This window comes from Ranitomeya imitator, chromosome 2 (genome assembly GCF_032444005.1).
Source record: "Ranitomeya imitator isolate aRanImi1 chromosome 2, aRanImi1.pri, whole genome shotgun sequence".
Taxonomy (NCBI): Eukaryota; Metazoa; Chordata; class Amphibia; order Anura; family Dendrobatidae; genus Ranitomeya; species Ranitomeya imitator.
The window spans coordinates 269998396-270022149 of NC_091283.1; the positions used below are offsets into that span (position 1 = coordinate 269998396).

Sequence of the window (23754 nt, forward strand, 5' to 3'; positions counted from 1 at the left end):
TATTGGCATATGGGGTGTATGGTTAGTGGTGGGCTCTTATATTGGGGTATGGGGTGTGAGTGGTGGGCTCTTATATTGGGTTATGGGGTGCATGATGGGTGATGTGCTCTTATATTGGGATTTGGGGTGTATAATGAGTGGTGGGCTCTTGTATTGGGGTATAGGGTGCATGATGAGTGGTGGGCTCTTATATTGGGGTATGGGGTGTATGATGAGTGGTGGGCTCTTATATTGGGTTATGGGGTGCATAATGAGTGGTGGGCTCTTATATTGGGGTATGGGGTGTATGATGAGTGGTGGGCTCCTAAATTGGGGGTATGGGGTGTATGATGGGCTCTTATATTGGGTTATGGGGTGTATGATGGGTGGTGGGCTCTTATACTGTGTTATGGGGTGTATGGTGAGTGGTGGGCTCTTATATTGGGGTAGGGGGTGTATGATGAGTGGTGGGCTCTTATATTGGGGTATGGGATGTATGATGAGTGGTGGGCTCTTATATTGGGGTATGGGGTGTATGGTGAGTGGTGGGCTCTTATATTGGGGTATGGGGTGTATGGTGAGTGGTGGGCTCTTATATTGGGGTATGGGGTGTATGGTGAGTGGTGGGCTCTTATATTGGGGTATGGGGTGTATGAGTGGTGGGCTCTTTTATTGGGATATGGGGTGTATGGTGGGTGGTGGGCTCTTATATTGGGGTATGGGGTGTATGGTGAGTGGTGGGCTCTTATATTGGGGTATGGGGTTTATGGTGAATGGTGGGCTCTTATGTTGGGGTATGGTGAGTGGTGGGCTCTTATAATGGGGTATGGGGTGTATGATGAGTGGTTGCCACTTATATTGGGTTATGGGGTGCATAATGAGTGGTGGGCTCTTATATTGGGGTTTGGGGTGTATGATGAGTGGTGGGCTCTTAAATTGGGGGTATGGGGTGTATGATGGGCTCTTATATTGGGTTATGGGGTGTATGATGGGTGGTGGGCTCTTATACTGTGTTATGGGGTGTATGGTGAGTGGTGGGCTCTTATATTGCGATATGGGGTGTATGGTGAGTGGTGGGCTCTTATATTGGGGTAGGGGGTGTATGATGAGTGGTGGGCTCTTATATTGGGGTATGGGATGTATGATGAGTGGTGGGCTCTTATATTGGGGTATGGGGTGTATGGTGAGTGATGGGGTCTTATATTGGGGTATGTGGTGTATGGTGAGTGGTGGGCTCTTATATTGGGGTATGGGGTGTATGGTGAGTGGTGGGCTCTTATATTGGGGTATGGGGTGTATGAGTGGTGGGCTCTTTTATTGGGATATGGGGTGTATGGTGGGTGGTGGGCTCTTATATTGGGGTATGGGGTGTATGGTGAGTGGTGGGCTCTTATTTTGGGTTATGGGGTGTATGGTGAGTGGAGGGCTCTTATTTTGGGATATGGGGTGTATAATAAGTGGTTGGCTCTTACATTGGGGTTTGGGGTGCATGATGAGTGGTGGGCTTTTATATTGGGGTTTGGGGTGTATGATGAGTGGTGGGCTCTTATATTGGGGTATGGGTGAATGATGAGTGGTGGGCTCTTATATTGGGGTATGGATGAATGATGAGTGGTGGGCTCTTATATTGGGGTTATGGGGTGCATGATGGGTGGTGGGCTCTTATATTGGCATATGGAGTGTATGGTGAGTGGGTGGCTCTTATATTGGGGTATGGGGTGTGTGAGTGGTGGGCTCTTTTATTGGGGTATGGTGTGTATGGTGAGTGTTGGGCTCTTATATTGGGATATGGGGTGTATGGTGGGTGGTGGGCTCTTATATTGGGGTATGCGGTGTATGGTGAGTGGTGGGCTCTTATATTGGGTTATGGGGTGTATGATGGGTAATGGGGTGTATGATGGGTGGTGGGCTCTTATATTGGGGTATGGGGTGTATGGTGAGTGGTGGGCTCTTATATTGGGGTATGGGGTGTATGGTGAGTGGTGGGCTCTTATTTTGGGATATGGGGTGTATGGTGAGTGGTGGGCTCTTATTTCGGGTTACGGGGTGTATGATGGGTGTTAGGCTCTTATATTGGGGTATGGGGTGTATGGTGAGTGGTGTGCTCTTATATTGGGATATGGGGTGTATGGTGAGCTCTTATATTGGGGTACATGGTGAGTGGTGGGCTCTTATACTGGGGTATGGGGTGTATGGTGAGTGGTGGGCTCTTATATTGGGATATGGGGTGTATGGTGAGTGGTGGGTTCCCATATTGGGATATGGGGTGTATGATGAGTAGTGGGCTCTTATATTGGGGTATGGGGTGTATGGTGAGTGGTGGGTTCTTATATTGGGATATGGGGTGTATGGTGAGTGGTGGGCTCTTATATTGGGTATGGTCATCCTACTGCGAGTGTGGGGTGTACTGTGAAGCAAATAGTGTGGGAGAATTCCCTGTGGGGTGTGATATTGTGGGGGGCACTAATTTCTCTTTATGCTGCAGCACGTTCCTCTCTGTGCCTCCGGTGATGGCTCCCATGTGCCCGGACCCCACCTATAGTATGTTTTAGGAGGGGGGCCAATATGGATTCTTGCTATCTTTAGTTACAATCTATTATGAGGAAATAATCCAGACTATTTCTGTAAATTCGCTAAAACACATTTTATTAAATATATTTAAAAATGTCTCCACTAAAAAAATGAAAATAAAACATGTAAAGAGTGAAATCCAACGTATCCGTGGCTCAGGTAACATGGACGTATGTGGGGAATCGATCACCAGCTGTGGGAACATTGGGTTCAGCTCTTTACATTGTTTATTTACTATTTATGTTGTGATTTTATGGATGTTCTGCAGCAGCTGAAGTGTATGATGAGGTTCTGCAGCAGCTGAGGTGCATGATGAGGTTCTGCAGCAGCTGAGGTCCCATCCCGACTCCATGTGCCACTCTGTGACTCAGTCTGGTAATCTAATATCTCCCAGGAGGCCGAATGTCTGAGTCACCGCAGCCTCCTCTTCACCCTCCCAGATAATGAGAATACCAGCTGTGCAGAGGAGCCAGAACTGACTCCAAACCAGAGACCATGCCATTTTCTGCACACCCCTGGGAGGAGCAGTGACCTCATCACCCCTGGGAGGAGCAGTGACCTCATCACCCCAGGGAGGAGCAGTGACCTCATCACCCCAGGGAGGAGCAGTGACCTCATCACCCCAGGGAGGAGCAGTGACCTCATCACCCCAGGGAGGAGCAGTGACCTCATCACCCCAGGGAGGAGCAGTGACCTCATCACCCCAGGGAGGAGCAGTGACCTCATCACCCCAGGGAGGAGCAGTGACATCATCACCCCAGGGAGGAGCAGTGACCTCATCACCCCAGGGAGGAGAAGTGACCTCATCACCCCAGGGAGGAGCAGTGACCTCATCACCCCGGGGAGGAGCAGTGACCTCATCACCCTGGGGAGGAGCAGTGATGTCATCACCCCAGGGAGGAGCAGTGACCTCATCACCCCAGGGAGGAGCAGTGACCTCATCACCCCTGGGAGGAGCAGTGACCTCATCACCCCGGGGAGGAGCAGTGACATCATCACCCCAGGGAGTAGTCACGTCATCACCAATGGGAGGCGCAGTGACCTCATCACCCCAGGGAGGAGCAGTGACCTCATCACCCCAGGGAGGAGCAGTGACCTCATCACCCCAGGGAGGAGCAGTGACCTCATCACCCCAGGGAGGAGCAGTGACCTCATCACCCCAGGGAGGAGCAGTGACATCATCACCCCAGGGAGTAGTCACATCACCCCAGGGAGGAGCAGTGACCTCATCACCCCAGGGAGGAGCAGTGACCTCATCACCCCTGGGAGGAGCAGTGACCTCATCACCCCTGGGAGGAGCAGTGACCTCATCACCCCGGGGAGGAGCAGTGACATCATCACCCCAGGGAGTAGTCACGTCATCACCCCAGGGAGGAGCAGTGACCTCATCACCCCAGGGAGGAGCAGTGACCTCATCACCCCAGGGAGGAGCAGTGACATCATCACCCCAGGGTGGAGCAGTGACCTCATCACCCCAGGGAGGACCAGTGACCTCATCACCCCAGGGAGGAGCAGTGACCTCATCACCCCAGGGAGGAGCAGTGACATCACCCCAGGGAGCAGTGACGTCATCACCCTGGGGAGAAACGGTGATGTCATCACCTCGGGGAGCAGTGACGTCATGACCCTGGGGAGAAGCAGTGACCTCATCACCCCACGGAGGAGCAGTGACCTCATCACCCCTGCGAGGAGCAGTGAACTCATCACCTGTTGTGAATTCTGTGGCCAAGCTCCCTCCTGTGGTCGAGAGTGGTACTTCGGCTGGTTCTGTCTATGAGCTTCCTTTGGTGGATGAGAGTGGTACTGCGGCTTCTGAGTTTCCTTCCTCAGGTGATGAGGTTAAGTCGTTAGGTGCTGCTCTATTTAACTCCACCTGGTGCTTTGATCCTGGCCTCCAGTCAATGTTCTAGTATTGGTCTTGCTTCCTCCTGGATCGTTCCTGTGGCCTGTCTATCCTGCATAAGCTAAGTTTTGCTTGTGTTATTTTTGCTTGCTATTTTTTCTGTCCAGCTTGCTTTATTGGTTTTTCTTGCTTGCTGGAAGCTCTGAGACGCAGAGGGAGCACCTCCGTACCGTTAGTCGGTGCGGAGGGTCTTTTTGCCCCTCTGCGTGGTTGTTTGTAGGTTTTTGTGTTGACCGCAAAGCTATCTTTCCTATCCTCGGTCTATTCAGTAAGTCGGGCCTCACTTTGCTAAATCTATTTAATCTCTGTGTTTGTATTTTCATCTTACTCACAGTCATTATATGTGGGGGGCTGCCTTTTCCTTTGGGGAATTTCTCTGAGGCAAGGTAGGCTTATTTTTCTATCTTCAGGGCTAGTTAGTTTCTCAGGCTGTGCCGAGTTGCATAGGGAGCGTTAGGCGCAATCCACGGCTACCTCTAGTGTGGTGTGTTAGGATTAGGAATTGCGGTCAGCAGAGTTCCCACGTCTCAGAGCTCGTCCTTTGTTTTTGGTAATTGTCAGGTCACTTTGTGTGCTCTGAACTTCTATGTCCATTGTGGTTCTGAATTACCTGTTCATAACAATCACCCCAGGAAGGAGCAGTGACCTCATCACCCCAGGGAGGAGCAGTGACCTCATCACCCCTGGGAGGAGCAGTGACATCATCACCCCAGGGTGGAGCAGTGACCTCATCACCCCAGGGAGGACCAGTGACCTCATCACCCCAGGGAGGAGCAGTGACCTCATCACCCCAGGGAGGAGCAGTGACATCATCACGCCAGGGAGGAGCAGTGACCTCATCACCCCAGGGAGTAGTCACATCAGCACCCCAGGGAGCAGCAGTGACCTCATCACCCCAGGGAGGAGCAGTGACCTCATCACCCCGGGGAGGAGCAGTGACATCATCACCCCAGGGAGTAGTCACGTCATCACCCCTGGGAGGAGCAGTGACCTCATCACCCCAGGGAGGAGCAGTGACCTCATCACCCCAGGGAGGAGCAGTGACATCATCACCCCAGGGAGGAGCAGTGACCTCATCACCCCAGGGAGGAGCAGTGACATCATTACCCCAGGGAGGAGCAATGACATCTTCACCACAGGGGGGAGCAGTGACATCACCCCAGGGAGGAGCAGTGACATCATCACCCCAGGGAGGAGCAGTGACATCACCCCAGGGAGCAGTGACGTCATCACCCTGGGGAGAAGCAGTGATGTCATCACCCCGGGGAGCAGTGACATCATCACCCTGGGGAGAAGCAGTGATGTCATCATCCCTGGGAGGAGCAGTGACATCATCACCCCTGGGAGAAGTGATGTCATCACCCTGGGGAGGAGCAGTGATGTCATCATCCTGTGGAGGAGCAGTGATACCGGATTATCAAATTCGATTAAATCTTCTTTGCACAAGTTCAATGTTTGTCCGATACTTTATGGATTGATGTATTGGACATAAATAGCATTACCGCAGCCGCACGGCAATTATCTGATGTGTGAACAGTGCTCGATGTTACAATGTATCACTTTCCTCCATAATTCTCTTCCTATAGAGACTCTTGTCAGACTTTGCTTCCTCTCTACATTCACATCGTTCCTCTGATTATCAGCTGGTGTGAACATTGATGATGTCACATGACAGACTATGGCATCACCTGCTCTCCAGCCGTGGGACTATAACCCCCATTGTCCTAATATTCTGCTTCTCTCCTCATTGTCTGAGATACATGTGAGCAACGTTCCTGATACGTAACATTTTCTGGTGCCACCAGAAGTGTAAATGTGTGGGATGGGGCTATTACAGACGTAGCGTGGTTGACCCTATAAGTGGGTGGCGGACGCTGTGTGCAGCCGAGGATACTCGCAGTATGATTACCGCTCCGGTCGCTGTCGCACATTACATGGAGATGGATCCATTTCAGCTGTGTAAACCAAATTTATGACCACCGCTTATTTATCAACTAGATCCATACTAACCCTACGACACTTCTCCATTCAGAATAGGGGCACAGGGATGACTGTTACTGAAACGCTCTGCGCGCGAATATATTATGAGATGGAAAGAGCTGTGGGAACTGAAACAGAGTTCCGACACAGATACATAGCTGAGAAGACAGTATCAGACATGATGAGATTAGATGCTATAGGAGATCCAGGTAGGGTACGGTTAAATCCTAACCCTACAGGTCCCGATTGTCTGCACCTGGATAGCTATGACTAGAACCAGGTCATGTGTTCACTGGTTTGTAAGCCGGGGGAAGCTGAGCAGAGCGGAATGTGTCAGAGCTAGAGAGCAACTTTGGAAAGCAACTGCATGGGTCATGTGAAGCAAACAGGAAGTATCACTATTTCCTATGGATAAGAGCTGTATTTTTTTGCCACCGAACAGCTCAGCAGTGTGAGTAGCCAGGGTCTGTGTTGTTTAGTTAGTACCTGTACAATACCAAGGATTTATGTCTATGAGTTTGTTTTAATGCTGTGCAACTGTTCTGTTTTTCTTATAAAAACCCAGTGGCTTTGTGTTCCAATCAGCTGCCCGAGAGAGTGAACTCATACAATTGGTGGAGAATGCGGGCAGCAAATCCCAAATACCACAGGTGATTACAGATTAAAGACTGAGTGTCCTGGGTAAAGGCAGCGACAGTGTTGCAAACATGGTCAGAAAGAATGGAGGAGCTTATTAATCAACTGGTCCAGGCCAAAAGGTGGAGATTGTGGGGCGTTTGGGCGTAACCCGGTCTGTCAGGGCACAATAGGTGCACCTTTGGTGCTACCATACAAACAAGCCTCCCCGTTTCCAGATGTTCGACTTGTCACTCCTGGTGCAAAAATGGCTACAGTCTGAGACTTGGTCTCCATACAGATGGTGGAAAGAGAGGTGGTGGACTGATTTATCCACTCACTACCGAAAACCATGCAAAGCTGGGTTGTCCAGGGAGATTCCCAGAATGCAGATGACCTAGTGAGTCTGGAGGAAAGATACTTGGCTATTGGAGAACAACTCTGGTGAAATCAAGGGAGCTTGAGGTTACATTTCTGGGACATGCAAAAGAAGGGGCCCAAAACCACATCTGATGGGTGTCCAAAGACGAAGGATGTATCAGAGTGAGGTTCCAGGGGTATCATTGTCTGTTGGAGGTGTTGAGTCACATATCAATCGTTTATCCCTTGACCTTGGACCAATGGACTACAGCGGAGGCCAGCACTGCTCCTAGTTTACCTAATGGTGGGGGGCCTCAGGCATGCCAGGTGATTGTGAACCATGTCCAAGTTACGGGACTCCTGGACTCAGGGAGTTTGATGACCCTGGTAAGGGCCAGACTTCCGCATGTGCTAGTCGAGGGAAGGAGGTGGAAGGAGTATCTGTGGAGACGCCAAGAACTATCCCATGGCCCAGGTGGACATACACACAGACTGTGGTTCAGTGTCCCATCAAGTGGGAAATGTGCCAGGACTTATTGCATTGTTATCGGTCATGATTTTCCATTGTTCTGGGACTTGTGGGCTGAAGCTGTAGACCAGTAAGACTCAAGGAGTCGCTATGGTAAAAGTTCATATGGTGTAAATGGTGAATTTCCGGTCACTGTACCGGCTAGAGAGAAGGATGACGAAGCCTCCCCTGAAGCCAATGTCCCAGAGCTGGAGAAGTCCTGGGACAACTATGGGACTGGCTAGCTCAGGGACTTAACAATAACAGATTTAGATCTCAGCTTCAGGAAAATGGCCGCCGCGATCTCTATCTGCGCACGCGCAGCCTCCTGTGGCCATTTTCCTGAAGCCCCGGGAAGCAGAGCACTCCATCTGCGCATGCGCGGCCTTAGGAAGATGGCCGCCGCCACCGATAAACTGGTAATACCCGGCTCTGCTGCTCACATTGGAATGGATACCGGGCCGCTGCGTCACCTCACCTGTGGAAGGGACCCTGCTCACGCCATACCGCTCATTATCCCTGCACCTCTGCTGTCGCCACACCACTGCTGCAACCCCCCCATGGACACCAGGCTGTGGCCTCGCCCACCTAAGCAGGAAGGGACCCTGTTCAGGTGCACGCCGTACCGCATCACCCCACCTCTGCCGACACCATGCCTCCTGTGACCCTGCTCTGCCACCGCCAGCCCTCAGGTAAGATACTGTAAATTCGGACAATAAGATGGACCCCCATCTTATAAAAAATCTTTTTTTCTGCAATTTTCACCCCAAATTTGGGGTGCGTCTTATGGGCCGGTGCATCTTATAGTCCGAAAAATCTTGTGTTAGTGCCCACAGGGGAGACCAAGTTCCTTACCCAGTGGCAAGGACCCTATAGTGTGGTGGAAAAGGTGGGAGAGGTAAACTGTAAAGTACACCAACATGGGAAAAGGAAGACCTTCCTCATATGTTATGGCAACCTGCTAAAACCCTGGAAGGATAGGGACCAGCTTGAAACACCTTGCTTGTTGGCCCAGTCAGAAACCAACATGGTGGGTTTCAAAGTGGCAGAAAGTTTGTCTTGTTTCCCAAACAGCATGGTACCTAAAAATAGGGGCTGGTTCTCGGAAATGGTAGGTCACTCTTGTGTCATTAAGCATAAGCCTCTCACTCCGGTCAATTCAAAGTCCTGTAGGATTCCTGAGACCGAAGTGAAGATAAGTTTCAGAAGAGGAGATACGGAACTGGCCCTCTGTAGGTACAATGGATTGACAGATGGCTTTGGGCAGAAGGGGGAGATATGTAGGAAAGACAGGTAGGCTAGAGTTAATTCAGGTCCTGATTAGCTGCACCTGCATAGCTAGGCCGTGTGATCACTGGTCAGTCCGCTGGGGGATGCTGAGAAGAGCGGATTGTATTGGAGCTTTAGAGAGCCAAACCAGAATCCCTCTTAGAAGAGTCAGGACGCGTTGTGACACCAAACTGCAAGTATAACTGCTTGGTATGGAAGATAGTCGTTTTGTTTGACCGGACAGGTCAGCCGTGCCTTCCTGGCCAGGGTCTGTGTTGTTTAGTTAGTGCTGGGATTTTATGTTCATGGCTTTATTTTCGGTACTGAGCAACCTGTGGAAATCAACAATATTCCGTGTGTGACCTAAAAAACCCTGTGGCTTTGTATTCCAAGCGACTGCCCAAGAGAGTGAACCCCTACCATTCACAGCTCAGTAGACAGTATCACACATGAAAGGATTAGATACATTTCTCAGTATCACGCATGATAGGATTAGATCCTTCTACCCCCTGTAGTTGTATTAAGGAATCACACTCAGATTTGGGAAATTTTCTTTTATAAATATCACATTTTGGACATTTCTGGGATTTCGCACTTTCTGGGTGGAAACTGTATTAACCCCTTTATTGTATTACTGTGGGAGTTGTGACGGTGGCGCTTGTGGAGGGGTGAGGTCGAGTCTTTGTTCCTGGAGGAAGTACTTATCTGGAGGCAGCATGGACCCACTGCCCACCCCTCCACTACGATCCTGTCCCCCCAGTATGGTCTGGAGGAAAACAAAGCCCCAAATTCTGGATCTAAACTATGGGTAATGTTCTATAGATCTGATGAGTCACATGTCCATTTTCATAGTGCAAAATGTCCAAGTCACTGGCTCCAGGAGTAACAGGGTCACCATGTCTCACCTGTAGACCGCGCTGGTGAAGGTTCTTCTCTACTTCTGGACTTGAAGACTTGGGTGTCCTTAGTATCTACAGAACATCATGTTGGATATTAAGGGGGTCCTACAGTAATTTTTGCAGTTTCCACCCTGAAGCATACAAAATTTTCGGACGTTCACAGTGTACGACAAATCTATCAAAAGTGAGGAGAGAACAGAGGCTACAAAGTATCACATTTGTGGGGCTACAAAATATCAATGAATGAGGATACAAAGTGTCACATGAGAAGGTTTGGGGTTGTGGAGGGGGTTCCTGAGTTTTGTAGTAAATGTTTTACTATGCTTTGGTAGCCAAACCTATTGTCTTAGAAGTTTGGCCATCACCAATAGTGGAGAAGACCCTGGAGGTGACCGGTTGGTGAGAGACTTTGATATTTTCTGAAGACTATCTACATTTAACGCTGACTATCTTGAGGCATCTCCAAGGTCATACAAGTCTTGGTCAATTGGAATACTGATGTTGGCCAAACCCGTGGCCACCATTACTCATGGAAGAGCCTTTGATGATGATGATGGTAGGAGATGGGTCCTTAGATGATGATGACTCTAGTAAGGCATTGTCTTTAAGACGAGGATCAGTCTTCATGAAGAACTTCACATGGATGGGAAGATGAATGCCAATACTCTCCCCCCCAACCTTTATACTTCAAGTTTTAGTCAATATGTTTCATTCCTCCAGGGTCCAGGATGATGGTCAACAAGTCAGCCAAGTCCATTAGAGACCATAGAGGTGGGGGGAGGGGGTGGGGTTGGGGTCAGAGGGTCTTTTGGAGGTGTTACTACTGATATGTATTATGGCAGGAGGACCATATACTATTATCTTATAGACATGGTCATGAGGTGTTTGCAATAGGTCTCTGATCTTTATTCCAGAGCCAGGAGGCTGTAAGTAAAGCACCAAGGACTCTAAAAATGTTCTCCAAAATTGCAGGTGAAAAACATTGACTTGATGGGTGGAAATGACTTTGAGGGTATGTACACTTCTGCAACAGATTTAGCATTAAAAAAAAATCAGTAGTCTCACATTGGGTGTATACAGCTCCTGGGCAAAGCTTTATATCTCACTGACTACAAGAAACCCTCATATTTCCTTCTGACCCTCAGGCGTTTATAACGGCCATTTGGAGGATGGTTAAAGGGTTCGTAGTCTGTAACCATGGATACACACAGCTTTGCATAGGAGCTATAAACAGTAGACACTTTACAATGAAGACCATAGTTGCTAAAGTATTCACACCCTTAATTGTATTAGACCAATGCAACAGTTTAGGTATTGAATAACAGTCACGCTGATTAAAAAGCTTAACAGCAAGGCCATGACGGAATCTGTCTATGATTGGTGCCACTTTCTCACAAGATCTCCTTAGTCTTATGGGACCCCCAAATAATAATAATATAAAACCTTCCTGAAGCAAACAACTTCTCCATACAACACGAAGCTTTGCATTTTTGGTGGTTGTGGTTGCAAATGGCTTATTTGGCAGAACAATAATTCCAATAATAATTTTGAGACCTGCAATGAATTTTTTGCCCTTTTTTCTCATCCTAGACCTTCCCTGCCTATAGGTGACCTGGAAACCTCAGTGCATTACTTTATGGCTAGGAGGGTATGGTAAAAAAACTACTCAGTCTAGCACAAAACATGAGTTTGGGTAATTGCACACCCCATGGCGGTGCCACTTTTTCTCTGTTACTTACAGCAATAACTTAAAATCCTGTCTCTGCCATCTTACCCTCCAAATACTGGTCTGACTCATGGTCCACGACAATGGCCAACCCCTCATTACCATCCTCTTATTATATTTGCCACAACACTAAGCCTTGGTCACACTGGGGTGGTCCTACTGTTTACCAAGCTGATGTGAATACCTTCCTTTAGTTCTTTCTGGAAGCAGTTGTGGACTTGCATGAAGCTGATATCTTGATCAGGGTGAAAACTGGCAAAGGTGGTGATTTTCAGTGGTTCCCGAGACAGGGTGTGCATGGAAATGTCCCCCATGGGGATGGTACTAGCATATTTGATGGCAGCTGAAGACACTTCCCGGGATGGAGAAGCCTCTGTAGACCTGGAGCTGGACCGAGATGGTCTCCTCCGATATCTGTAGCTCGGAATTCTGGCATACGGCGAGGAAGATGACTTCATGAATTCCCTCCTGGATCTGAACCTTATCTCCTTGTTCCGTTCTATATAGATATTTACGGCCAGGACCCCAATAGTCTCCGCCACTATGAAGGACAGCGCCCCGAAATAGAAGGACCAGCCGTAGTTGTAGTGGTTCTTCTTGTCCTCGTCCTTCTTGTCACTGGGGTCGCCGGCATTGCTCGATATGTACACGATGATACCAATGATGTTGCTGAGACCTGGGGATAGAAGAATAATGTAGCGTGGCAGTTTAAAGCATAGTTGAGAGTCATGAAAATGAGCTGGAGACATTGATCACAACTATGCAGTAATGGAACTGAACTGACAATGAGCTGTAGCTGCTGATTATAATCTGTCCTAATGGAACTGCACTGCAGTTGAAATCATGGTGGAGAGATATAAAAATGAGCAACAACCACTGATTAAAGTCTGTTCTAATGGGACAAAGCTGCACTTTAAAGCATGGTGGAGAGTCATATACGCACTGATTATAGTCTGTCCTAATGGAACTGCACTGCAGTTTAAAGCATGGTGGAGAGATATGAAAATGAGCTATAGTCACTGATTAGTCTATCCGAATGGAACTGGGCTGCAGTTTAAAGCATGGTGGAGAGTCATGAAAATGAGCAATAGGCACTGATTATAGCCTGTCCTATCATAATGGGACTGAGAAGAAGTTTAAAGCACAACGCTATCTGAGACAATATCTGAGTTACTGTCACTGATTGTTGTTGCACCTTAATAGACCAGAGCTGCAGTGTAAAGCATGGAGGATGGACAGAACATCAGCTTTATCTTCTGAAAGTGGAGGAGTTCAGACTGTCAGACTCCAATAGACAATGCAGAAAAAAAAAGATGGCGTCACTGATTATAGCTGTGCCCTAATGGAGCTAAGCTGCAGTGTAAAGCACTGAGGAAAGACAGAGCAACAAGTCTTTGAAACTGGGGGTGGAGGAGGTGGCGTTACACTGGGGGTGAAGGAGGTGGCGTTGCTACAGCTTGGGGTGGAGGAGGTGGCGTTACTAACACTGGGGGTGAAGGAGGTGGCGTTACTACAGCTTGGGGTGGAGGAGGTGGCGTTAGTAACACTGGGGGTGAAGGAGGTGGTTACTACAGCTTGGGGTGGAGGAGGTGGCGTTACTAACACTGGGGGTGAAGGAGGTGGTTACTACAGCTTGGGGTGGAGGAGGTGGCGTTACTAACACTGGGGGTGAAGTAGGTGACGTTACTACAGCTTGGGGTGGAGATGGTGGCGTTACTAACACTGGGGGTGAAGGAGGTGGTTACTACAGCTTGGGGTGGAGGAGGTGGCGTTACTAACACTGGGGGTGAAGGAGGTGGTTACTACAGCTTGGGGTGGAGGAGGTGGGTTACTAACACTGGGGGTGAAGTAGGTGGTGTTACTACAGCTTGGGGTGGAGAAGGTGGCGTTACTAACACTGGGGGTGAAGGAGGTGGTTACTACAGCTTGGGGTGGAGGAGGTGGCGTTACTAACACTGGGGGTGAAGGAGGTGGTTACTACAGCTTGGGGTGGAGGAGGTGGCGTTACTAACACTGGGGGTGAAGTAGGTGGCGTTACTTCAGCTTGGGGTGGAGGAGGTGGCGTTACTAACACTGGGGGTGAAGGAGGTGGTTACTACAGCTTGGGGTGGAGGAGGTGGCGTTACTAACACTGGGGGTGAAGGAGGTGGTTACTACAGCTTGGGGTGGAGGAGGTGGCGTTACTAACACTGGGGGTGAAGGAGGTGGTTACTACAGCTTGGGGTGGAGGAGGTGGCGTTACTAACACTGGGGGTGAAGGAGGTGGTTACTACAGCTTGGGGTGGAGGAGATGGAGTTAATAACACTGGGGGTGAAGGAGGTGGTTACTACCGCTTGGGGTAGAGGAGGTGGAGTTATTAACACTGGGGGTGAAGGAGGTGGCGTTACTACAGCTTGGGGTGGAGGAGGTGGCGTTACTAACACTGGGGGTGAAGGAGGTGGTTACTACAGCTTGGGGTGGAGGAGCTGGCGTTACTAACACTGGGGGTGAAGGAGGTGGTTACTACAGCTTGGGATGGAGGAGGTGGCATTACTAACACTGGGGGTGAAGGAGGTGGTTATTACAGCTTGGGGTGGAGGAGGTGGCGTTACTAACACTGGGGGTGAAGGAGGTGGCGTTACTACAGCTTGGGGTGGAGGAGGTGGCGTTACTAACACTGGGGGTGAAGGAGGTGGTTACTACAGCTTGGGGTGGAGGAGGTGGCGTTACTAACACTGGGGGTGAAGTAGGTGACGTTACTACAGCTTGGGGTGGAGATGGTGGCGTTACTAACACTGGGGGTGAAGGAGGTGGTTACTACAGCTTGGGGTGGAGGAGGTGGCGTTACTAACACTGGGGGTGAAGGAGGTGGTTACTACAGTTTGGGGTGGAGGAAGTGGGTTACTAACACTGGGGGTGAAGTAGGTGGTGTTACTACAGCTTGGGGTGGAGGAGGTGGCGTTACTAACACTGGGGGTGAAGTAGGTGACGTTACTACAGCTTGGGGTGGAGGAGGTGGCGTTACTAACACTGGGGGTGAAGGAGGTGGTTACTACAGCTTGGGGTGGAGGAGGTGGCGTTACTAACACTGGGGGTAAAGTAGGTGGCGTTACTACAGCTTGGGGTGGAGGAGGTGGCGTTACTAACACTGGGGGTGAAGGAGGTGGTTACTACAGCTTGGGGTGGAGGAGGTGGAGTTAATAACACTGGGGGTGAAGGAGGTGGTTACTACAGCTTGGGGTGGAGGAGGTGGCGTTACTAACACTGGGGGTGAAGGAGGTGGTTACTACAGCTTGGGGTGGAGGAGGTGGCGTTACTAACACTGGGGGTGAAGGAGGTGGTTACTACAACTTGGGGTGGAGGAGGTGGCGTTACTAACACTGGGGGTGAAGGAGGTGGCGTTGCTACAATTGGGGGTGAAGTTTAGACCTCATTCATCTCCAAAAGACAATGGAGATGCGCTGTTTATAGCCGTGACCTAAGTGAGCAAAGCTTCACTATAAAGCACTAGGGACAGGGATGGCAATAGTCTCTACAGCTAATGAAGTGACGTACCTTACCCTTCTATAGACTACGGATATGAAGTACTGAGTCACTGGTGACTGCTTCACTCCAGTAGAGCAGAGCTGCAGTGTAAAGCATGGAGTAGACGTATGATTGCACTCACCCGCTGCCACGAATAGTATGCCGGCGCTCAGGATGATGTTATTCCGCCGGTTATAGAGGCGGCCAGCCCCGACACACAGTCCTCCCAGTAACAGCAGGATGGTGCTGAGGATGGGGAAGACGCTGGAGGCGCGGACAATACCTGTGGGATACAAAATCAGGCGCAGGGGGTGATCAGTCACCAGCAGATGGGAATGCTGAAGCACAAGGGTCCAGGGCTTAGGGGGGCTTTATACAGAGGGGATAATTAACAGTTAAAGGAGTGGCGCAGGGAGGCTCAGGAGGTGTTTTACCTCTCTGTTACATTGTATACAGTATTTTACCTCTGTTACATTGTATACAGTGTTTCACTTCTCTGTTACATTGTATACAGTGTTTCATCTCTCTGTTACATTGTATACAGTGTTTCATCTCTCTGTTACATTGTATACAGTGTTTCACCTCTCTGTTACATTGTATCTGGTGTTTCACCTCTCTGTTAAATTGTATACAGTGTTTCACCTCTCTGTTACATTGTATACAGTGTTTTACCTCTCTGTTACATTGTATACAGTGTTTCACTTATCTGTTACATTGTATACAGTGTTTCATCTCTCTGTTACATTGTATACAATGTTTCACTTCTCCGTTACATTGTATACAGTGTTTCACCTCTCTGTTACATTGTATACAGTGTTTCACTTCTCTGTTACATTGTATACAGTGTTTCATCTCTCTGTTACATTGTATACAGTGTTTCACCTCTCTGTTACATTGTATACAGTGTTTCATCTCTCTGTTACATTGTATACAGTGTTTCACCTCTCTGTTACATTGTATACAGTGTTTCACCTCTCTGTTACAATGTATACAGTGTTTCACCTCTCTGTTACATTGTATACAGTGTTTTACCTCTCTGTTACATTGTATCTGGTGTTTCACCTCTCTGTTACATTGTATACAGTGTTTCACCTCTCTGTTACATTGTATACAGTGTTTCACCTCTCTGTTACATTGTATACAGTGTTTCACCTCTCTGTTACATTGTATACAGTGTTTCACCTCTCTGTTACATTGTATACAGTGTTTCACCTCTCTGTTACATTGTATACAGTGTTTTACCTCTCTGTTACATAGTATAGTGTTTCACCTCTCTGTTACATTGTATACAGTGTTTTACCTCTCTGTTACATTGTATACAGTGTTTCACCTCTGTTACATTGTATAAGGTGTTTTACCTCTCTGTTACATTGTATACAGTGTTTTACCTCTCTGTTACATTGTATACAGAGTTTCACCTCTGTTACATTGTATACAGTGTTTCACCTATCTGTTACATTGTATACAGTGTTTCATCTCTCTGATACATTGTATACAGTGTTTCACCGCTCTGTTACATTGTATACAGTGTTTCACCTCTCTGTTACATTGTATAAGGTGTTTTACATCTCTATTACATTGTATACAGTGTTTCACCTCTCTGTTACATTGTATAAGGTGTTTCACCTCTGTTACATTGTACACAGTGTTTTACCTCTGCTACATTGTATACAGTGTTTCACCTCTCTGTTACATTGTATACAGTGTTTCACCTCTGTTACATTGTATACAGTGTTTTACCTCTCTGTCACACTGTATACAGTGTTTCACCTCTCTGTTACATTGTATACAGTGTTTCACCTCTCTGTTAAATTGTATACAGTGTTTTACCTCTCTGTTACATTGTATACAGTGTTCCACCGCTCTGTTACATTGTATACAGTGTTTCACCTCTCTGTTACATTGTATAAGGTGTTTCACCTCTGTTACATTGTATACAGTGTTTTACCTCTCTGTTACATTGTATACAGTGTTTCACCTCTCTGTTACATTGAATACAGTGTTGCACCTCTCTGTTACATTGTATACAGTGTTTTACCTCTCTCTTACATTGTATACAGTGTTTCACCTCTCTGTTACATTGAATACAGTGTTGCACCTCTCTGTTACATTGTATACAGTGTTTTACCTCTCTGTTACATTGTATACAGTGTTTCACCTCTCTGTTACATTGTATAAGGTGTTTTACCTCTCTGTTACATTGTATACGGTGTTTCACCTCTCTGTTACATTGTATACAGTGTTTCACCTCTCTGTTACATTGTATACAGTGTTTCACCTCTCTGTTACATTGTATACAGTGCTTCACCTCTCTGTTACATTGTATTCACTATTCAGTGTTTCACCTCTCTGTTACATTGTATAAGGTGTTTTACCTCTGTGTTACATTGTATACAGTGTTTTACCTCTCTGTTACATTGTATACAGTGTTTCACCTCTGTTACATTGTATACAGTGTTTCTCTCTGTTAAGGTACCGTCACACTTAGCGACGCTGCAGCGATACCGACAACGATCCGGATCGCTGCAGCGTCGCTGTTTGGTCGCTGGAGAGCTGTCACACAGACAGCTCTCCAGCGACCAACGATCCCGAGGTCCCCGGTAACCAGGGTAAACATCGGGTAACTAAGCGCAGGGCCGCGCTTAGTAACCCGATGTTTACCCTGGTTACCAGCGTAAAAAAACAAACAGTACATACTTACATTCAGCTGTCTGTCCCTTGCCGTCTGCTTCCGCACTGACTGCTGGCCGTAAAGTGAAAGCAGAGCACAGCCACAGCGGTGAGTCACCGCTGTGTGACTCACCGCTGTGCTGTGTTTTCACTTTCACTTTGCGGCCAGCAGTCAGTGCAGGAACCAGACGGCAAGGGACAGACAGCTGAATGTAAGCATGTACTGTTTGTTTTTTTACGCTGGTAACCAGGGTAAACATCGGGTTACTAAGCGCGGCCCTGCGCTTAGTTACCCGATGTTTACCCTGGTTACCAGTGAAGACATCGCTGAATCGGTGTCACACACCGATCCAGCGATGTCTACGGGGAGTCCAGCGACCAAATAAAGTTCTGGACTTTCTTCCCCGACCAGCGACAGCACAGCAGGGGCCTGATCGCTGTTGCCTGTCACACTGGACGATATCGCTAGCGAGGACGCTGCAACGTCACGGATCGCTAGCGATATCGTCTAGTGTGACGGTACCTTTACATTTTATCCAGTGTTACAGACACGCTCATAGGCTGTTAAATTGTATCCATTGTTCCACATCTCTCTTTTAAACACACGGTGTTAATTGTATTCGGTGTTACAGACAGACCCACACATGCTTTTACATTGTGTCTGGTGATACAGTTACATTGTATTCTGGGTGCAAGCTTACAAACTATGAGGAAAAGGGGAGACACGAGAGGTGGATGGTAACAATTGCTTTCATTGTTCGGACCAGCCATAGTGTAAAGGTACTGTCACACTCAGCAACTTTCCAACAATCAGGACCAGCGATATGACCTGGCCGTGATCGTTGGAAAGTCCTTGTGTGGTCGCTGGAGAGCTGTCACACAGACAGCTCTCCAGCGCCAACGATGCCGAAGTCCCCGGGTAACTAGGGTAAACATCGGGTTACGAAGCGCAGGGCCGCTTTAATGGGTCCGTGTAATCCGTGCGCTCCCACGAACACTGACATGTCTCCGTGTTTTGCACACGGACACACGGTCCGCGAAAACACGCTGACATGTGCAGAGTGAGTCAGTGTCTCCGGTACGTGAGGAAACTGTCACCTCACGTACCGGAGCCACTGACGTGTGAAACCGGCCTAACATTGTATCCTGTTACACAGTTACATTGTATCCTGTGTTACACACACACACACACACACACACACACACACAGTTACATTGTTTCTGGGGTTTCATTTCTCTTTGTTACATTGTATCCGGTGTTTTCTACTAAATTCTCAGCCCCGGGTGTACTCTCTTTGTGTCGAGGGCTCTCGTTAATGCTTCGGTTCAGTCCTCGAGGCTCGGACTATTTTAGGAAACGTTTCCTTTTCTATTTGAAGCCAATAAGTGAACTGGAAACCTGGAAGGTCATTGAATGGCACCAGGTACTGGGCCTGCACCCACATTTGTGCTTTTTGACACATTCTCGGGGGGCAGATCTTGTCTCCTCTGTCTGTGGCCACAAATGTCACGTTAAGAATAAGATGCCCGGGGGCTGCAGTTTCTCTATGGAATCATGTTACTGCCTCTTTTAAGAGTAAAATTTGCCAAAATATTGAACAGTGTAGCCATGACCTCTATCCATATATATATACAGTACAGACCAAAAGTTTGGACACACCTTCTCATTTAAAGATTTTTCAGTATTTTCATGACTATGAAAATTGTACATTCACACTGAAGGCATCAAAACTATGAATTAACACATGTAGAATTATATACTTAACAAAAAAGTGTGAAACAACTGAAAATATGTCTTATATTCTAGGTTCTTCAAAGTAGCCACCTTTTGCTTTGATGACTGCTTTGCACACTCTTGGCATTCTCTTGATGAGCTTCTAGAGGTAGTAACCGGGATTGGTCTTCCAACAATCTTGAAGGAGTTCCCAGAGATGCTTAGAACTTGTTGGCCCTTTTGCCTTCACTCTGTGGTCCAGCTCACCCCAAACCATCTCGATTGGGTTCAGGTCTAGTGACTGTGGAGGCCAGGTCATCTGGCGTAGCACCCCATCACTCTCCTTCTTGGTCAAATAGCCCTTACACAGCCTGGAGGTGTTTGGGGTCATTGTCCTGTTGAAAAATAAATGATGGTCCAACTAAACGCAAGCCGGATGGAATAGCATGCGGCTGCAAGATGCTGTGGTAGCCATGCTGGTTCAGTATGCCTTCAATTTTGAATAAATCCCCAACAGTGTCACCAGCAAAGCACCCCCATACCATCACACCTCCTCCTCCATGCTTCACGATGGGAACCAGGCATGTAGAGTCCATCCGTTCACCTTTTCTGCGTCACACAAAGACACGGTGGTTGGAACCAAAGATCTAAAATTTGGACTCATAAGACCAAAGCACAGATTTCCACTGGTCTAATGTCCATTCCTTGTGTTCTTTAGCCCAAACAAGTCTCTTCTGCTTGTTGCCTGTCCTTAGCAGTGGTTTCCTAGCAGCTATTTTACCATGAAGGCTGTCACGATTCACCCCGTGACCGTCACCCCGTCACGGATCGGGGTGACTTTAGGCCAACAGACGGCTATCACATGTGCAGGGGGGCTTATCTTAGTTATCCCTCCACTCCACAATGTGATGAAAAAAAACACACACAAGGATATTGACCTCTTTGTTTACAGCAGGGGCTTATTTTAGGTATCCCACTGCTCTTCAATATACCACGAACTGCAGGGATTTATGTATATCCCGCTTACAGTTCCACTTGAAACTTGCAGCTCTCTGGCGCCCCCCTTACTCTCAGGTCAGACTAGGTACTGCAGCTGGGGTAATTAGTCACCAGCAGGGCTGCCTGTTATGTACTGGCTATTGGGCACGCTGCAGCGAGGCGATATAAATACTCCCACGCAGGCAGGAACAATAATTATCAATGCCGCAGTCGCTACAATGACTCCCAACTACCCAGTACAAAGGTATGCTGCCACCAGCTTCGATTAAACGGGTCCGAAGCTAACCCAAAACAGTAGCGTAATTCCCTTCAGAAGACTTAGGGTACGTTTTAGAGCAGAAGAACGACTCTAGTATTAAATATTATACTCCGTCAAAGGTTTAAGGCAGTGTTTATGAAAAATATTGCAAGGATGTTACACAAGAGACAATTGAAAATATGTACAAAGGTAATTATAAAAAAAAAAACAGGGATTACATGAGAAATCAACGCTTACATGTGTTCAGAGCATTGCAGGCAACCAGGCTAGTGGGTGGAGTTTCCCATATGTCCCAGTTCATCAGGGCAAGCAGTCAGGGCTCCTCGGGTAAAAACTAACTGCTGGGGGTCTGTCAGAAACTTGTAAACCGCAGCCCATGACATCACCAACAGGGCTGGTTTCCTTAGACCCTTCTACCTCTTCAGCCTTAGTAAATTTCACACAAGTTTTCCTAATGCCTGTATCTCCGCTACAGAACATGTCAGAATCATAACACACCCAGCATTCATCTTGTATTAAGATTTGCTCTCTATAGATACTAAATTAGGGCTAGTAGGGACACTCCGTTCCAGAGAAATCTGTACTCTGTCCCTGTTGGAACTAGAAGCCCACGTTTACCGTGGCGGATAGATCCGCCGATGGACGTTAATAATATGTATTCCTTATTTTCCTAGCCCAAGTCATTGGCCCAGAATCTTATCATATTAGAACAAACACCCTCATGGATTTTGGAGACTTCTATACCAGTCCTAGCTGGTACAACTGTTCACTGCAGCTATGCGGTCGTAAAAATTCCTTTCTGGCTTGGAGCAGGGCAGAGCATTGAAGAAAAGCTTCACTCACACATAGAAGCAAAGAGAGCCAGAGAGAGAAGGGGGGGTTTTAGCCCACAGCATGGGCTGAAGGGCAAAGCTACAACATCATATTATATTTCATACAATATCGTGACAAAGGCCTGCTGCACAAAGTCTCCTCTTAACAGTTGTTGTAGAGATGTTTCTGCTGCTAGAACTCTGTGTGACATTGACCTGGTCTCTAATCTGAGCTGCTGTTAACCTGCGATTTCTGAGGCTGGTGACTCGAATAAACTTATCCTCAGAAGCAGAGGTGACTCTTGGTCTTCCTTTCCTGGGGCGGTCCTCATGTGAGCCAGTTTCTTTGTAGCGCTTGTTGGTTTTTGCCACTGCACTTGGGGACACTTTCAAAGATTTCCCAATTTTTGGGACTGACTGACCTTCATTTCTTAAAGTAATGATGGCCACTCGTTTTTCTTTACTTAGCTGCTTTTTTCTTGCCATAATACAAATTCTAACAGTCTATTCAGTAGGACTATCAGCTGTGTATCCACCAGACTTCTGCACAACACAACTGATGGTCCCAACCCCATTTATAAGGCAGGAAATCCCACTTATTAAACCTGACAGGGCACACCTGTGAAGTGAAAACCATTCCCGGTGACTACCTCTTGAAGCTCATCAAGAGAATGCCAAGAGTGTGCAAAGCAGTCATCAAAGCAAAAGGTGGCTACTTTGAAGAACCTAGAATATAAGACATAATTTTAGTTGTTTCACACTTTTTTGTTAAGTATATAATTCCACATGTGTTAATTCATAGTTTTGATGTCTTCAGTGTGAATGTACAATTTTCATAGTCATGAAAATACACAAAAATCTTTAAATGAGAAGGTGTGTCCAAACTTTTGGTCTGTACTGTATATAATATAGGGTTCCTAAATGCTACGTCCAGAGGAATATCATCTATTACTGCTGACAACCAGCCTGTGTACATGTGTGAGAGGTTGTCAGCCCCCTACTGGAGACATCACGGTTATAGTGGAATAGTCACTTACGTAGCAGATATTCAGAGCTGTCGTGGTCGTAGTCATTGTCTTCTGGGAAGTGATTAATCCTGAAGCAGTTTCCCTTGAAGAGACCTGAAGAAACAGAATAATCATGGAGGATGATCAAGTAGCAAAACTAGCTCCGTACATGAGAACATGAGCAAATATCTGCAAATACAAGAAAAAAATCCCCGTCGGAAACCCAAACTCTACTTTTTAATACCTCACCTTGATGTACTCATGTGGGGGCTCATTGTGGGATGTGCTCAGCCGTTTAGGATTTTATGAGATCCCCAACTTACAGGATGTCTTCACCTTTGGAGGTCCCAGGTGGTAGATATTGACATCATATGTCTTATCGCTATTTTATGTTTATGTAGAGATCAAACATGGCATGGAAGGCATCATCTGTCGGTCCGTTATTCAACTTCAAAGGAAGTTGAAGTGTCAGCTCGTCTTTCTTCTGAAGATGTCCTACGGATTTTAAAGGGACTTTATCAGCACAGGATGACTGTTCAAAATAAGTTCCACCTCTTGGTGCTTCACGGCAGGGCCAATTATTGAAATACACCTACATCCCTGCTTGTTTTCCCTCAACTTCCACCCCCTCTTCTGTGATTGACAGCTCAAAGCCAGAGTAGGGCACAGACATATGGAAACCAAGCAAGTATAAAGGTGTATTTAAATCATTGGCCACCAAGAAGCCCCGAGCGGCGGGACTTGGTAATGAGGTGATCTGTTAGTAGCATCAAAGATCCCCAATAAATCCCACCAGATGCATCATCGTTACAGGGCCTGTACTTGTTTTGAACAGTCATTCTGTGCTACCAAAGTGCCTTTACTTTTTCTCTATGACACCCACCCCCCTTGTAGTAGAGGACGCAAACACTATGGTAGGAGACCAAGACATTGGAGTAGAAGAGATAATTGCGATAAAAGAGTCAACAATCATGGGTG

General features: G+C 47.5%; 1 protein-coding gene across 1 annotated transcript in view; it reads right to left on the reverse strand.

Annotated features, from left to right (window-relative positions):
• Nucleotides 1-9720: 9720 nt before the first annotated feature.
• The window catches only part of CACNG4 (calcium voltage-gated channel auxiliary subunit gamma 4), a 39405-nt gene continuing 25371 nt past the window's right edge, over nucleotides 9721-23754 (reverse strand). Inside the window, exons 2-4 of the mRNA XM_069749177.1 lie at nucleotides 22807-22890; nucleotides 15458-15598; nucleotides 9721-12486 (exon numbers count right to left, since the gene is read on the reverse strand). Of these exons, the coding sequence (XP_069605278.1) occupies nucleotides 11951-12486; nucleotides 15458-15598; nucleotides 22807-22890 (761 nt within the window). The 3' untranslated portion in view covers nucleotides 9721-11950. The remainder of the gene's footprint in view (nucleotides 12487-15457; nucleotides 15599-22806; nucleotides 22891-23754) is intronic.